At 46.1% G+C, this 17857-nt stretch overlaps 2 protein-coding genes across 2 annotated transcripts in view; one reads left to right on the top strand and one right to left on the bottom strand.

Annotated features, from left to right (window-relative positions):
* Window positions 1-9222: 9222 nt before the first annotated feature.
* Window positions 9223-12581, bottom strand: LOC8044027 (exportin-2). The gene has a single exon (XM_029989625.4). The coding sequence runs from the start codon at window positions 12326-12328 to the stop codon at window positions 9416-9418; it is 2913 nt and encodes a 970-aa protein (XP_029845485.2). The 5' UTR covers window positions 12329-12581; the 3' UTR covers window positions 9223-9415.
* Window positions 12582-12676: 95 nt separating this feature from the next.
* The window catches only part of LOC121837463 (integrator complex subunit 4-like), a 37597-nt gene continuing 32416 nt past the window's right edge, over window positions 12677-17857 (top strand). The window contains exons 1-2 of the mRNA XM_042293068.1: window positions 12677-12745; window positions 12838-12987. Coding sequence (XP_042149002.1) covers window positions 12692-12745; window positions 12838-12987 — 204 coding nt within the window. The 5' untranslated portion in view covers window positions 12677-12691. The remainder of the gene's footprint in view (window positions 12746-12837; window positions 12988-17857) is intronic.

Genomic DNA, 17857 nt, shown 5'->3' on the forward strand with positions numbered 1-17857 from the left:
TCTTGTTTGCTGAGTAACCACTGGAACATTGAGGTTAGCCTGGACGCCGTATCACTTTGTTTCTCCTTAGGAGGCACGACGGCAAAGGCCACAAGCAGGAGCTTTTTGCTCAGGTACGCGGCTTGACTGCGCAAATTCTTGCGCAGCAGGAGCAACTGCCAAAACTAGGAGCTCTGGCTTCTAACCTCCGCTGCGGTACATTTTTAGATGAAATGGAGCATAGGAGAGGCTGATTCTGCTCGTAGGGAAACTTCCTGAAGGTGATCTCACTGTCACGTGGGCCATTAGTTTAGCAACATCTGCGGAGGACAGCTCTACGACGGCATCTGCATTTTTGCAGAAAAATGGAACATGCTGTGCCGAGTACTCGGCTTTGTTGGCTTACAAAACAAAGGTTGTTGAGAGGCCCTAAAATGCTCAGGAGTTACATTTTCTTACTTGTCACAATGTGTACAACCTGCGACACTTTGAGTGGAGACAGGACATAAGCACTTTTTCGCATTTTAGTTGCAAGGAGTATTGGCGGGCACCAAGTTTTACCCCTTAGGTTAGTGCCCCAAATGACCACTTTCGGCTGCACTATACTCGTTTTTACTTCAAGAACCGTTGTAAAAAAAAAGTCCTGCTCCTTGCAGAGAATTATTAATTTTCCGCTTTATGTTGAGAATTAAATATATGTAGGTGCATTTTAAATCAGCTATATGTTAGGTTATCAAGTGCCAAAAGAATCACTGCTTCCTTTGACAACCAAATCTCGTAAGGTACTTCATATGGCCAATGCGCAAAACTTGCTTTTTTTCTTGAGGTGACAACGAGCATAGTAGTTGTCTTCATTGAAAGAGAAAAACAAAGAAACTTGCCTGTGGCTTGTTTGCACTAGCAGTATACATCCGTTCACAAATGACCACCCGAACCGTTCACAATTTACCTTGGAAACAAAAATAAACCAATAGGAAAGCAAAATTGCAGAATAGGAGTAATTAATTTTATACCTGTTGCTTGCCAGCTTGCTTGAATGCCATGTCGAGAGCAGACATGTGTCGCTCGTAGCAGCAGCATGCTAAACCAGGGCTGCTCGATCTGAAACGGCGAGAGGTGCCTAATACCCCTGGTCGATGATGGCTGCGGTCCATTTCCTTCTCTCTTCGCTGTTGCTCGGCAGTGCGCATCCCTAGAATCGCCCGGAGCGTATTTGACTGCTAGTGCCGACGCAGCCAGTAGCGTAAACTGACCAGTCTCGCCTTCGCCTATGTATGGCGGCGCGACAGGGTGGGCCTTACCTTGTTTTTGATCGAGCAGTTGTGGCTAAACACATCCTTGATTTCACCTAGAACATCGGGGCCTTCACCTAGGGTGATTTTCAGGCGTGCTTTACTAAAATGTGGTTGGTGATCTTTGGAATGCCTCTGGTTTAGAAGAAAGTTTTGAGGGCAAAAAAAGGCTCTTTATATACTATAGTAATCCACCCAAAAGCACCTTATTGTCCACCTCACGCAGATTGGTACAGATGTCGGCATTTGTCGTTCATCTCGATAAAATAGCGCACCGTAACGGAGGACATCTACACTTGTGGCTTTGAGTGATTGCTTCTCATTGGATGCCAAAAATAAAACATTAGCTTTTGGTTTGACAAAATGGACCATTGAAGATAGAGTTGAGAGAAGTGCCCAAGTTATGCAGCAAGAAAGCAGGACTAGCATAGTTGCAACTTGGGTGAAATCGAATGTGCTTGTTCTTGAACTGTACCGTTACAGTTAGATCGCAGACTTTTTGGTTTCAACCGATAAACGTCCGCCAGTTTCAAAAGTCAAACAAGATTGGTTTAAACCTGAAAACTTATTTTTTTTTAAATTTTTGCTCTAAGCAAGGACTATTTTTTGTCAAAACCGTCCTTGTTCGGACGGTCATTAGGGGCGTAATCTAACCCAAAATCGAGCACCCTTCCCGTCCCGAATGAGGAATCACCAGTATTGGGTAAAATACATTTAAAATGTACTTAAAGTACAAAGTAAAGGAGAAGTTGCGTACAGGGTGTCCCCCAAAAATTTAGAGGGTTTTTATTATTGCAAAAAAAACTGCATCACTGAGCGCTCATTCTCCACCGAAATGTAGCCCTGGCTGTCCCAACCAGACGCCAACGTTTCAGAACTAACTGCTATTGTGTTCAAAAGTTGGCACCAATTTTCTGAAATTTTTAATGGGAAAATGGCGGCCGATGGACCTCTTATGATACATACACCTGAATGGCGCCAGTTACCAAAAACGTGCGAAAACGGGCCCCCTATTGAACTTTTCAGAAAATCACCTATAGCTTTTGACTGAGTTAACGGTTAGTATGTACTGAAACTTTGGCATCCGGTCCGAACTGCTAGCACTACATTTGGGCGGAGAAAGCATTCGGCAATGCAGTTTATTTTGTGCAGTGAAAAATACTGTAAACTTTTTGGGGGGGGGACATGCTGTACTTGTAGTAAGTACACCAGGCACAATGTACTTGAATTATTATAAATACACTGTACTTGCAAGGTAAAGTACAAGGTCTTTTTAATGCAATGCTTCATGATGCTGCTTTTCTTTTTTTTTTACTTTTGTGCACTGCTTTGGCGGTAATCGGGGTTGCATTGGTTATTAATGCGAAAGCATTAACTGTCCCACGGAGCAAGCCGATGTTACCAGCCTTGAAGCCACGCCAAACGGCACCTTAAATCCTTTCTCCAAGTAAAGCCGGCTCCCAGCTATGAAACCATGCGAAAAGCCTAGCCAAGTGGCACCTAGTTTTCCCGATCCCAAAGGAGCGGAGTAAAGCTGATGGATTTCGGCTTCAGTCCCATTGGCTGGCGCGTGTCATAGTTTCAAGGAACGAGGCTCTCATTGGCCACTGCGCGTCAGTTTCAACGACCGCCACCCCATGGCACTGCGTGTCCGCAAGGCAGCGGCTCCACCACTCCACGTCCTAGGTCAGCGCGCAGAGGACAGTGCGCGCGCTCGACCATCGACAGCGAGTACGCCGCAGACGATAGAAGGGAGTGGAAGAGCGGTGTGCGTGCTTTCGCATTCACAACTCGTAAGAAGTATGTAGGTGTACCTCCACCTTTTTTTTTTTGAAAATGGCGGGAAATATTGGGGCAAAGTCAAGTGGCCATGGTGTAGTTGATTTACTCTCATTGACATGGTAATTAATGCAGTCAATTTATAATTTGTAAAAAGTGTTCCGTGTTCTCTGTTATTTCTTTTTTCATTTCAAATTTGTGGGTACTTTTTGTTTGGGGGGGGAGGTATTTTTTCCTACAGATTCAGGGTTTTTCGTGTAAATTGGTTATAACTTAACCAATTCGCACGAAAGACGCCGAATCTGTAAAAATAAAACACCCCCCCCCCCTAAAAAAAAAAAAAAGCCACCAAATTCGAAAAAAACAAACAAATATAAAACCTTCGAAAACACTCAACTTTAGTTATAATGCACTTATTTGTATCAGTCTTATAGCCTATAGACCGACACACTGTTTTCAAACAAGCCTGCAATTGTCCACACCGAGTGTGGGCTCTGCGAGAGTTCAGAAACCACTGCAGGTTCGCGTGAGGTGAAGTTCTGCGCATGCGCTGTGGCGACAACAGTGCCACCGCAGAGGTGCGACGTCGGAGCTGCGGGTTGGTGTATAACTTCACTCGGAGAAATGACCGTATGTCGTCTCAAAAGACAATAGCACTTTATCGCACGACTACGATACACTTTTTTTTTTGTTGGAGGTGTGTGAACTTTTATTCTCGGCCTCAGAAGTGGTGTACACTAGCACTGGGAAAGCCAAGGACACGAGCGCATTGTCCTTGAAAGAGGCTAATTTCACCAAGCGCAAGAAGGCGCTGCTCAGATCAATGTGCTGCCTTTCTCGGCACTTTACACAAGACGCAGAGTATAGTTATTATTACCTTCGGAGAACGACAAAAGAGACAACTTCTGCGGAAGCTCCCTCCTGCGGGCACCCAACAGCTTGGAGATTGTCTACCGAGTTTGTGACGAGACATAAATCTGCACCCCAACATAAATGAGGTTGGGCCGTGGGTGCCAAAAGCAATGGAGTATTCTCGGCTTGCCCAAAAGGCACTTTTTAGTGCCCTTTGTCTGCCATTGTTTCTGTAGCCCACTATTATGGCAAAATGGTTTCGCAGAATTTGTGGAATATACTTTGAAGTTGGGAGTTGCATTTTGCTCAGAAAGTAACAGAAAAAAATACTTCAAATACTCCCAACACTGGGAATTGCTGACCTTGAAGTAGAGTAACACAAGGGATGGCATGGTCACAGTGTCTGTGTTCTATTCAGGTTGGAGCTGGACGACAGTGTTCAAAAATACTCTCAGTTGAATTTTGACAAAGAAAGTGCAATATGCCATCCAAGTGGCAGAAGTGCATCAAACACTTCAGTTTAGCACGTGGAGCAGGAGAGTAGCAGGGTAAGAGGTATGAAAAACTCAAGCTGATTACGTTCTTTGACCTTTTTTCTAATTCGTTGGCAAGTACTGTTGCATTATGGCAAGTGTGAAGTTTATAAGCATGGACGTAGGAAAAAAAAAAATGTGACATACCGCTCCGCCTTTTGCCAAACTCGAAAGTCCCAAGTGAAGCCAGAAGTAGAGGTCTCGGTCGGTGGGAACGCCCTTAAAGGGACACTGACAGGGTATTTATGCTCGCCGAGGTTTTTAGTTGTACGTGACATTTGAGAGCTCAACTACCCAGAACAGAATTTGCGGCTCGAAATTCGGTTTCTTTCCGCCCGAAAACCGCCGATCAAGAACTGGCCGGTTCGAGTCTCGCTCACTCTCTTTTCCGCGGTCACGGGCCGTTTTCTAAGGTATCGATGCGACCACCAAATTTAATCAAAGTCGTGGGTCACTGAAGGCACACACTCAATATTAAAAATAGAAAAAAATATGAAACCAATTTTTTGTGGCTTCTAAAAAGCTGCAAATACGTTGATTGAAAAAAAAGTTTCACAGACAACCGGAAGCATTCTGTGCGTTCGTCGTTTCGCGTATCGTGGGACTCCCAGGGACGCGATGGCAGCGGACGACGGGCGTGAGACCTCTATTTCAGAACTGTCGTTCGCGGTACCGGAGAATTTTGTCTGCCTTTAAAAGAGAAATTTGGGACTGATCGAAAGAATTGGTCCTCATCCCGTACGACATGCCCGACCACCAAGCCGATTTGCACGAAGACGTCGCCGAGCCGTCGCTCCCTTCTCATGGCTGAAGACATCGCTCGCGCAAACGTCAAGCACGACGTGTCTACTTCGAGTTGAATATGCACGCGTACGATTTCTTTACAAGGTGAGAATGTCGCCAATGCGGGGTGCATCCCGACTTCGACCCGGGAGTGCTTTTGCTAAAGGAAAATCGGTAGCAAACTTTCAAACTTACAGTTTATCGGCTGAATTATTACTAAGGAAAAAGATCCCCAACTTTCGATATCCCCCAGTTGCTTAGTGGGAAAGACGTTCGCTTTACACGCCGTAGGGTCGGGTTCGTTCCCCCGTAGAACTTTTTTTTTTTTTTCGTATGTTTTTTGATGTCTACATTTCTTTTCTTTTGTTAAAATTATCACTGAAGAAACAAAAAAAGAAACAAATGTTGTGGACGACACGTCGCTGAATTAAATGGTATGGGATTTCCTTTTTGGCACCTGCGAACTCAACGTAATCACTTTCCACGAGATGCAAGGAGCATATAAATCAGGTAGCGTCCGCTTTCCGAGGTGCCCGTAAATGGTCTACAGGAATTGCAGCCAGCCAATGGTCCCGATCCCGTTGATCTTTCGGAAACTCTGTCGCACAATGCCACTTCTGTTTCGGACGCAGGACATGTGAGCCAGCTCTTCACGCAACATCTTGGGTGTATTCTTTTCGGAGCCGATCAAACTTCACCACGGGCACTCACTACTCATCTCCAACTCCTCAATATACAAAACAACTCATCTTGGAGTACAGAACAACGAGCGGAACATACATAACTGCAAAAGAATGCCACGGCGAACAGTTCGCGTACCCGCACGCCGCATGTCGTCTGCTACCGGGAAGGAGAGAAAAAAAAAAAAAAAAAAAACACGTCGGGTGTAGCCACGTGACTTCCGCCACTCGCTCTCTTCTCTCCACTTCTCCGACCTCCGTCGGGTTTCGGTTTCGGTTTCGAGCAGTTGCGTCTTTTGGCTTTATTAAAAAAATACGCTACTCTCTTGCAAAATATTAATTGGGTAGTCCTCTGACACCATAATGAAGCGCCTGGCAAAAAATTAAAAAAAAATTTTGGGGGGTGTCAGTGTCCCTTTAAGGGTGCCCAAGTCTGTCCAATAGCGTCTTTTGGTTTCAGTCATCGTTGGGGGTCGTGCCCTTCCAAACCGGAACTCTCGGCAAGTCTCTCTGGAGGCATCATGTCGCCTCCAGAGACTTCTTAACTCCATGGTTTCTATTCTTTTTTTCGTGGCTTTTTTGTTTTGTCAATAGTTACTTATAAGCGTCCGAACGAAACAACTGGCTAAAATACATCAATTTCGAAACACGAATAAACTTCATACATCCACATATCTTTCCAACAAATACCGTAAAATCTGCAGCATGTACGTACATACCATGCAATGCTATCGTAGATTCAGGCACAAGTGCATGGTTTTGTTTAGTGACTTGCACTCTGTCGTGCGGATGAGACAATAAATGAAGCAGGCAGAATTGGAGGGCAGGAGGGTGACTATCTCAAGTTTGCAAGATAAACTTTTTTTAGAACGGAGGGCATACGCAAGTTTCTTTTTAGAGAGGAATGCCTCGGTGAACTGGCACTTAGGTCAACAAAATATATCTGTGCAACCAAAGTAAACTATTTAGATTCGGCCTTCTTACCAAGGAGAGAAGTTTAGCCGTTTAAAGAACATGAATTGCATAGATCTGGGGTGGCCAAGCTGCGGCTCTTCGCGTGTTACAGTGCGGCTCGCGGCTTCCTCCCCTAGCCCCTTCCCCGGTCACATGAGCACTTCCCCAAAAGAAGAAATGAAACGCGATTTAAATCGAGACACGTAGCGGTTTGGTAGTCTTGTGCTACTGCTACCTTACATACAGTTAGACTGCTTTTGACTCGAATAGATTGAAAATCGTTTGAATTTCGTTTATTGCTGTGGACAAGAGTCCCCCCCCCCGCTTTTGCTGCCTTTCCTCTTCCATGCGACTCTTGCAAGTTTCGTGGTTTTGTTTGCGGCTCTTAGGCCGGGTCAGCCTGGCCACCCCTGGCATAGATGAAAGCCAGCATGCAGTAATGAGCCTCAAGAGCTGTACGTTATCCAGAGAAAACAAACCTGAAGCCGTTTTGACAGTTGTATCGTCTAGAATAGGGAAGCCAAAGCACTTGGCCTTTTTACATTTGTCGCACGATCGAAACCTTTGCTTCCTGTGACTCTGCCCCATAACTCGCCTCTAGTGCCTGTATTCCCCAATGTCGAAGGTCACCATTTCAAATATGCAGCGTTGCACCAAGATAAACGTGCCCGGATACACAATGGCAGATGGAGCCTTATATTGGGAGGGTCTGACCAGTAGGCGTGGCAATGAAGGCGCTGAAGAGGAGAAAAGTGAAGGAACGGGGGAGGGCCGAAAAAGTGAGAGGAAGAGGGGAGCAAAGAGGAAACGACCACCATTTCGACGCAACACTTTCGGCGCAGAGTACTGTTGGGGCTACGCGTAGTTCGCTCGAATAAAAGTTTGCTGTCAAATGTCAAAAAAACTTCATTCGTTTGCTTTTTAACCCACGAGGAATAACACTATCATTTTCTTGCCAGAGCCAATAAAATGAATGCAAAAAAGCGAAACTTGAATGTTGATTCCATGCATTCCACCGTGCGAATAAATGAAAATGGTGGCCCTTCCCGCACAGCTGGGAGCAGCCGGGAGTTCTGAGCACATGCGCGCGTTCCTCTCGCTCTGCGCCGCGTGCCGATTGGCTCACTTGGGAGGGAATCGTTACGGTGGTGAGATCATAAACTGGCCACTCCCAATATACCTATTGCTAAATTACCCAAGCATCGAGGAGAATGCAGGGATTGGTGTTCCACGCGTGCACGCCTTCCCCATATAAAAGATTTGAAGTAATCAAAATAAAGCGTTGATGAATGTGCTTGCAAGATGCAATTTGTTTGAGGCATTTGAGAAGTGCAGCATCTGGAACACCAATCCCTGCATTCTCCTTGATGCTTGGGTAATTTCGCAATAGGTCTATATACTGCTCTGACAGCAGATACGAAGTCAAAAACTATTGCAGCATGGATGAGCAGTTTGAAACTGACTAAATTTGATCCTAACTAGACTGAACCAAGTCATTATAGGGGGTATTCGCGTGTCATTGGCACAAGGTGCAGGTAAAGTAATTTTACTATCTGCCAAGAACAGCTCCGAATGTGTGATCTAAATCTGATGAAAGTTCTGCTAGCACGGTTTCAACTGCCAAAGCACGTAGCTAGGATTACCAACTCTTCAATGAAGGAAGTCGGGATGGGGGGGGGGGGGGGGGGGCAGTGCAAAGGAGAAGGGGGAGACAAGGGTTTCTACAAACAATAACAGGCACTGCCCAGCACCAGTGTTGCCCCGATTTACGGCTTGCATGCTAAAGTGACTAAGGAGTTAAGGACGCTCGCAGCCAATGCTAGCTACCACAGCACTGCTTCTTGCGATTCGTGCTTCACAGTGTAATGCACATTGTTAGGCATGCATTAGATCACAAAATTTTTAACTGGATGGCCTCGACCGAATTCTGGCCAATTAGCTGTCCCACAGGGACAGTAAGTCGGGACAATCCTGCGGAATCCGGGATGGTTGGTAACCCTGCACACGGCTATGGTGGCCAGTGAACAATCTATTGATGAACATAACTGAAACCAGAGATTCTGGAAGTACAGACTGTATGTGTGTACTTTTTGTGTCCTCTATTGAGCTTTAGATTCACAAGCTCGCTCTTCTTCCATTATTGATGGTGTAAAAAATGCCACTTACTAAATTAATAAGGGCAGGTTCTTAAAATATGATACTTATAAATATTTGACCAGTGACATCTAGGTCGAAAAGAATTAAAAATGTATTAATTGTCTTTTAGAAATGATTTTAGTCTCAAGAGCCCCGTGTCCAAATTTATCTTCCTCGCTTTCTTTTTCACATTTAATGACCACTAGCTTTCAGGAAATGGAGTGTAGCATGATCTCAAAGGCAAAACTTGGCCACAGAGAATGAAGCATTTATTAATGCTCTCAACGAGACACCAAGCAAGTTTACGACAAACATCAACTAGAAGTTGCTACAGCAGTAAACAACCAGCTGTGCAACGCATAGAAACAGCTGGTCCTTGAAAATGTCCCAGCCATCGAATATGTTACAAGGGGCAGTGCTTGGCAGCTCAGGCCAGCTGAACGTTGGCCATCTGCAGATACCGGTGCAGGAAGCTGCTGGCACTGGGCTGGAGCGAAGCATTGATGAGAGGGCCCAGTCTTCCAGGGTATGTCAGGGACAGCTTGTGCAGACACTGCACCAGGTGTAACCTGGGATCAGCAATGGTTCCCCCAAACGGGTCGTGCTCCCTCTTTCCCGCAAACACAAGCTGAGAGTATGCTGTCTGATAGCCGGGGGTATCCTCTACCTCTACAAAATGTTCGTCGTCTGGAATGCTCTCATCTTGCGGAAGCTCCAACAGGTCGATGAGGGCTTGAAGCAGTGGGCCCCAAAAGGAACTGTACTCTCCCTGGACAAGTGCCTCCGCTTCCGTCAGGAGCTTGGTGATGCCGACTGCACACATCTTGCGCTCGAGCGTGCCGGAGACCTTCTGGACGTCCGCAATGACCAGACGTTCCAGGACCATGCCAAACATCTTGGCCTGGATGTCGTCCACTGTCGCTACCAGCGTGGGTGCACCATAGCGGTACACAAACAGCCCGAAGAACACGAGCAAGCCGCGCACAAACTTGGTGGTCTTGGAGCTCTGCAGCCGCTGAAACAGAAGCAAGAACACTTGGCGGATGTACTGCTTGAGAGCTCCAGAGTCCATGTGCTCCAAGAGCGACTGCAGTATGTAGAAGCCTTCATGGTCATTGGCCTTGGAAGCAATGAGCTTTTGGAAGACTCCCAGGAGCCCTGTGAGTCGGTCTGCTGCAACAATTTGAGCCGAGCCTCTTTCGATAAATGCCTGGAGCAGCCGGACAAGAGGATGAATGTTTCCCGGCCGTTCCCACAGCACTGGTGCCAGTAGGCACGGGAACAGCGCCATGTAAGGCTCCGGCACAGGCGAAGTGTGGCACTCGAGCATCAGCGACAACAGCTGAAACACATAGGGCACAAACTCTTGCACATCCTGCTGTAGGATGTCCTGAAAGGCTGGAAACAGGGTGCCCTCGAATCCTGCCACAGACGCAGGGTCCTTGCGGCAGGCAATTCGGATGGACAGGCTGAGAGCCTCGAAGAGAAAGTGGTTGAAGTGCGGCTTGGACGGATTCTTACTTGCTTGCAGCAGCTTGGCCGTCAGACTCGGAAGAACTGAGGGCAGGTACGGCAGCATGGCATCCTGAAGAAGTGAGAAGGTCCGCATAATAGCCTTCATGACATACTCGTTTTCTGATGAGCCGGGATGGTTCAATGCCATAAACAGGTTCTTCAGCAAGCGCTCTGTGTGGCTGGACACATCTGTTGCCGCTATTGCTACCTTCCCTTGCGGATCCTTCATGGTGAAGAGCCGGTCAACACAGCTCGCCGCATACGTGTGCACCACATAGCTGGGTGCCAGGAGAAGATCGATAACGTTCTGAAGGCTCTGCAAAAGCACGGCCTTGGGCAGCTGGTTGCGGAACACCATCAGGTATTTGATGGCATCCGCCTTGAGCACTGGAAAGTCTGTCAGGTTGGAGCTGCTCAAGTCGGGAGCCACAAATTCTTGGAAGAACTCTCCGACATTGACGAGAGAACTGGTCTGAGTGGTGCCCAACCTTGCAGTCTGTGCCTTGACGGCCATGGAGGTCACCAGGTAGATGGCAACATCTTTGTTCCTCCAGTTCTGGCCAGGATCCTTGGCATACAATTGCAGCATGTCTGTGATGTACTGTGAGAATGTGACAGTTATCTTCTGTTCAAAGTACTTAGAGAGGGCGCGCACCAAGTCGCAGGCAGCACGCCGGCGGGTGTCGATGTCAGAACCCTCGATGTCCTTACGAACATACTCTTCTGGGCTGTCTTCAAAGAGCTCTTCATCCGAGGTACGAAACTCCATGTTGGGGATGATAACCTTTTCGCAGATCGAGCTCAGCACACTGGTGTCCTCGAAAAGCTGCTTGTAGTGAGGACGTTCAGCCACCGACGACAGGAAGTGGATGGCATTGCTCACGAGGATGTCATACTTTACTTGTGGACCGGTCGTGGTCAACAGATGCCAGACAGCGGTGACAAAGCCGGGCAGGTACTTCTGGAACTCTTCGTCATATTTCTGAGCATAAAGCCCCACATTGTCGCAGATCTGCGACTTGAGCTGCTCCAACAAACCAGCCTCCTGGTCTTCATCCGTCTGTAACAGCTTATTGTCTGTTGTGAGCAAGGTGAGGAAGTGCGTCATCCACACCTCCATGTTGTCTTCAAAGAACTCCGGCAAGTCCTGGTAGTTAAGGCTGTAGAAGACTTTGGAGATGAGAACCAGCGAGCTGAAGATGACTTTGAGGGCTACCGGGTTGCTGGCGTGCGTCTTGGCTAGTTCCATGGTCGCCACGAAGAGGTCCGTCAGCGGCTTGGCGAAGTTGTCCAGGACGTGCTTGATCTCCGTCCAGAGCTCCTGTGACTTGAACTCGTAGCGGTACCTCTTGAAGAGCGAATGTGCCGTCCGCAGCACGCCGTTGATCACGTGGAAATCGCCGCTTTGGAAGTAGTTTATCATCTCGCGCAGAAGGTTGGGCCACCGCGCCGGGAAGTCTTCGCGCCCGATTATGCTGACGGCGTCGCTCAGCTGCTTCTGGATCTGCTCCGGGCTGCGCAGCATGAGGCCGACGATGAGCTCCTTGACCGTGTTGCGGTCGTTCGAGTGTATCCTGTCCGCGCCATCCTCGGACACTGCCCAGTTGCGCTTCACATAGTTTTTGAAGGCGATTGCGCCGGCAACTCGGATCACTATGTCGATGTCTGCTTTGTCCACGAGGTTTAGCAGCAGGACCGGGTAGTTTTGGTTCACCTCCACCGTCTCGAGGAACTTCTCCGCCGTGCGCCGCGTAGTCGGGTCGGCCTGCAGCGTTTGCTGCAGGTAGCTTGCCAAGGTCTGCACGTTATTGTCGGTAATCTCCATTATTGTCCCTCAACTGAACACCTCGCCGAACCAAAGTTTAAATGACGGAAGCATACTCTTAACCCAGGTCATCCAGGCTGGTCGTGATCCAGGCAACCGCCGAAAGCCCCGAAAGGCAGTGTCTGCGTCGACCCGCTCGACGCAGACACTGAATTAAATTAAACTAACTTAAATTAATTAAAATTAACTTAAATTAATTTTACGGTACAAACCACAGAGATCAGTGATACCAACAAATAAGAGACGGCGCTCAGATAGCTGACCGGAAGTCGCTTGAAGTTTCCGGAAGTTGATAAGACTAGATCGACTAGACGGCTCTGGACGGCTATAAAAAAACAAAACAAAAGAAACATCAAAATAATCATGGCTGCTCTCCTAAAGAAGAGAGCTTTGGCGGAGTTTAGCCAAGTTTTGCAGGTAAGTTCCTAGTTCCTTGCCATTACCAATGTCTTTGCTCTTACCTAGTCCCGTGGTTATCGACTGTCATGTTTGGAATTTTCGGTGTGTAGGAAGAGCCGCCGAAACCCCTCAAGAAACTATGCATCTCCAAGAAACCGGCGCCGCAGAAGACCATCGACGTCGCCGATGTTTTGAAATCTGGGAGCTCCACAGATGTAATCATGATGCTGATTCAACTGACGGAGGCAGTGCCTACGCAGGTAACCGTGACGCATCAATCGTTTGGGACCTGTCGCAATTAGAGAGCTTATGCCATTTAGATCGTATAGTGGTGGATTTTGGCTCCCTGTCGTCCTGCGAAGTTTCGGCGACAACATATTTGTTCTTTACAGGGAAAGTTGTAAAAAAAGCCAAACGTTATACAAAACGTAGTGTTTGGAGTGCCGTCCGACAGCAGTCTTGCAGAGCGTTCGATTGCCGTCCCAAAGGCACTCCACTCGCGCCTTGAGTGCCGTCCGAAAGTCAAAACGAGTTTTTTGAAGCTCTAGCGTAGCTTAATAGCGAGTTCGTTTCACGGCACTCCGCAGCGTGGAGCCGGTTCGTTTTGGGCCGGCAGTCCACGAGTGGTTCGTTTCAGCGTCGGCACCCCCACGCGTGCATGCTGCACCGAGAAAATCGAGCGTGCGCCAAAATGCAATCCCGTCATGCCTCGCTCCGGCGAGGAGCGGGAGCAGACGACGAGGGCTCGTCTGCTGCGATATGTCATTCGTACAGCAGAACCGAAAACAAAACAAAAAAAAAGTATATTTTCTGAAATCGCGTCTTGCGGGCAACGGAATCGAACAGGAGCTTCAATTGTGAGCGTCTGCTATTTCATGAAGGAAGCAGTTGACAATCCATGCTTTATTTGCAAGCTTTTAGTCGCTCCGTTGCAGCACGGACACTGAAATGTACCAGTGTGTAAAGAAATGCTCAGCACAAAGGGATCAGCGGCCCCCGAGATCTATCTCACCATCCGTGTGCGAGTGAAAAATTGAACATTTGTCTACAAAGCTCCCCCTTCAAAACCTATGACTGCCTAATAAGCATCCGAGAAAGCTAAACAAAATGACTTTACCTGAGGCCTGGACAACATCATGTTTAATATTTACCTACATCAGCTATCTTGCCCCGTCGTATTTTGTTTGAAAAAGCTCTCATTCTTGACACCCTCACCAAGGCTAAAGTATGACCCACCTGTAACGACAACGCTAGTTTCCATTTGAAATCGGTACTCCTTCTACAACATAGATGGCGACAGCACCAGTCTGCGCTCAATGCATTTGGTAAGTTTTGTTCGAGGCCAGTTCTCCATACGACACTCTGCGAGTACGATGCATTCTGGAGAGAACTCTAACGGTGCCAATGCGTGCAAAATGAACTTGCTACTAGTAGGTTAGGAAAGGGTGTCTGTCCCCTTCATATGCAGCGGACCCGGGTTCAATCCAAAGTGCCTTTTTTTTTTTTTAATTTTTTACCAACATTTTTTTTTGTTGTTGAGTATTTGGCAATATTTATGACATTAATTTTTTTACAATTATCACTGAAAAAAAAAATGTTGTTGACAAAGCTTTGTTGATTTAAATGGTATGGGACTCCTTTGTGCTGTTTCTTTGGGATCCACCTTGATGTTACAGATTAGTTTCTCACAAAGATAAAGCTAAGAAAAACAAAAAGAATGCAGCAGTGATACCAAATATTCACCGCCTCTTTCTCGGAAAAAAGAGAGTCGCCTCGAGATATGGGGGTTAATGTCATATTCTCAGCCCACAACAAACTGAGCAGTATTGTAACCGCGGTAAAAAAATGTGCAAACATAAGCAGTCAAACAGGCAACAACGAATGACACATTAAGACAGCATGCAGTTCGTGCCTCACAAAAAGGGGACAGTCCACAAAATCCCATACTTCTGCGGACACTCGTGCATCAAACAAATGACAGCGAATGTCACAGTTCGTTAAAAAGTGCAGCATACTCCCATTTAGTAATGCATTGCCATGACTTCGACTGTGAACCACGATTCAGCAACACAAATATCTTGTATAAACGCCAATTTCAGTTGTCTAGGGAGATAATTGAGGCCTACCACAGAGCAAAAAAGAAAACAATGTGCGTGAGCCAACCATTTGTTAACACAGGAACAGTAAGATGGTTTTTTTTGGACCTTGAATAACTTCTCCTTCGAAGAAACGGGAAAGAAGCGACCCCACAGTGAAAGAGAAGACCCTATTGCCCGCGTGTTTTTCAAAACGAGGAAGTTGATAGCACCTTGTCCTGCGTGTAATTCTCTCCTCAGTGTTCTTGCGTTTTTCGTGCTGTTTTTCATCATGAACAAAAGGGAGTCGTTTACAATTAGCCTGCTATTCTTGTAACAGAACCGAACGCCCTCGAATAGCATGCTTCCTAAGTTTGCATGAGAAAGTATTTTAAATAAGAAAGGATGGCTTACTCTATCAAATGCTTTGGACAAATAAAGTTGAACTATGACTACTTCGTCTTGCTCATTGGATAGAGTCTATCACAGATCTTTCTACGTGCATGTTTGTTTTATTGTTTCGTTCTCGTATACTACAAGTTTGGTGTTCTCCGATTAGATTATGTATAGCGAGGTGTAAGTGATTGTTTAAAACTTTTGCAAATATTTTATAGTCCACATTACGAAGTGATATAGGTCTATAAGCTTCAATCTTTTTTTAAAGTTATTGTGTCTTCTGTTTTAGGAATTAGCACAGTGTGACCCTAATTTAAAGTTGGCGGTAGTGCTTGGCGTTCATGCAGCTTTAAGGACATCAAGTAGCAATCAACTCAACAGTTCAGAAAATGTCCTCTAGAATTGAGGATTTAGGCCATCGGGTCCAGGTGCCTTGTTCGAAGGAAGAGCTTTTATAACATTTTGAATTTCCTGCAAGGTCGACTATTCCGACCGTCTACTATTTCTTTTTCCTCATCTGTTAAGGAAGGCAAGAGGATTACAAGGTGTTCTATAGCTGAATTCTCTTCAGTTCGGATGCCCCAAAAGATTAGTGTAATAATCCACAAAGGCCTCTAAAATATCTAATGTATCTATTCTTTTTTTTTTTTTGTGCTACTAAAGTTTACAGTTTCGGATAAAGAAGGACGACACTCACACACGAAAGGTGCATCTAACACCTGGTTTATTTTCCTTCCAAACAAGCATGGTTGAAAGCATGTTGAAGATACAGTTGTTGTGAAGTGTTTCCGATAGGTTGATGATTTTTCGCGGTGTTTTCCGAAGGACAAATTAGCAGACACTATCAGAGAAAAGGTCATGAGCCATTTCAGGGAAGTGCATGGCAGACTGGATTTCACATATGAACCTCCAGAGGGTGGTTGCTTGCAGTTTTTGGATGTCAACCTGACCATAGGGGAAGCTCACACATGGATGTATGAGGCATGAGGGGAGAAGGTAATTTTATCCTATGACTCCACCCACACTAAGCTAGTTACGAGAAGTGTTGCATCAGGGTGCTTAACGCAGGTCACGAGAAAATCATGCCTCCACAGGGTAAATGACAGCCTGAGACAGCAGATTGATCGTCTAGAAGCAAGTGGCTATCCAAAAACACTACTGGTAACGGTAGCCGAAAAATGTCTAAACCAACTGAAAGGCAGCAGCAAAGCCATGGATAGGTGGTAGTTCTTTCTTACATCCACAACACCTTGCACAGGCTCAAAAAGATTGCATCAGAACACGACGTCCGTGTAGCGTTATCCGCCCCTCTTAAGCTTAAAGGGTTTTGTCACATGGTCAGTAAATCGGGAGATCACGCGGGGGGTCAAGTGGGGTGTCAAGTACGACGCAGGTTTCAGTTTGTAGAGTGCGTTGAGTGTGTGGGTGTACCAAATACCTTTATCATGCAGAAAATTTTACGTGGGGCAAACGAGCAGGTGCTTAAGTGAGAGGCTACGGCAACACAAATACGCGTGTGAGCAGTTGCAAGCTCCAGGGAATCTCGCTGCAGATTGTACTAGATGCCCCTGCGATGCATTATTTGGAGCAATGTCTATCTTAGAAAGATGGAGTCAAAGGACGAAGCGAGAAATCATGAAGTCCTTTTTCGTGACTTCAGGAAAGCACAGAATGTATGTTAGTGAACCGTCGGTTTCTCTTAACAAAAAAGAAATAGACGTGCTAAAAAAGATCCCGCATCAGGATGGGTAACGGACACGTGCATTGGCCGCCACAGCCAAGATATGAACAAGAGACATGCTTACACTTGTATGACTGCGTTATTCTGATTATATCTATCCCTCTTTTACCTTTTTAATGTGTTTTTTCTTTCATCCGTGCTTGTTTGGAAAGAAAAGTAAACCAGTTGTTAGTTGCGCCTTTCGTGTGTGAGTGTCGTCCTTCTTTGTCCCAGATTGTAAACTTTAGCAGTGCAGTACAAAAAATAATGAAAAACCAATGTGCCCACACCCAAGCATTATCTATTCTCATTTTTATGTTCAACTATTTCCTTTGTTAAAGCATACCTTCACTCATCTTCCAAGGACCCCTGCCCAATTGTCTCTCCAAGTAGACATTTTTGTGAGCGCCATCGAATCACTGCGCCTCTATAGAGTTCTTAAAAGCGTTGATAACATGTTCGAGAGATTCTTCAGTTCTCACCTTTTGTTTGAACATGTTCCATTCGCAAAATATGTGTAGTGAGGGTATCTGTTGTATGTGTAAAATTATTTTGGGGATACAATCGGCAAATATTTGTCAGCTAGGTTGTGTTCAGTTTCCATAGGCGCCATTCAGGACGTAATGAATGCCTTTTCTTTTTCGCCAAAGGTAACTGACATGAGGCGGTGGTCTGAGAAAAATTCAGGTTTAACCGTGTAACCTGAAATAACCTTGCAGAGTTCTCCAGAGACGTATATTCGCTCCAGTTGTGCATGAGAAAAGCATTGGAGATGTGTGTACTAATGTACTCCGTGTCCTTTCTGTTCTCCAATGTCTGCTATGTTGTTCTCATTAATGAAGGACAGCAGTAAAGCTGCACTAGAGTCAAATCTGGCCATAAATTGGGAACAATCTTTCAAATTTAATGCACAGTTGAAATCTCCCAGTAGAAGTAATA

This window comes from Ixodes scapularis, unplaced genomic scaffold (genome assembly GCF_016920785.2).
Source record: "Ixodes scapularis isolate PalLabHiFi unplaced genomic scaffold, ASM1692078v2 PGA_scaffold41__6_contigs__length_2269736, whole genome shotgun sequence".
NCBI lineage: Eukaryota > Metazoa > Arthropoda > Arachnida > Ixodida > Ixodidae > Ixodes > Ixodes scapularis.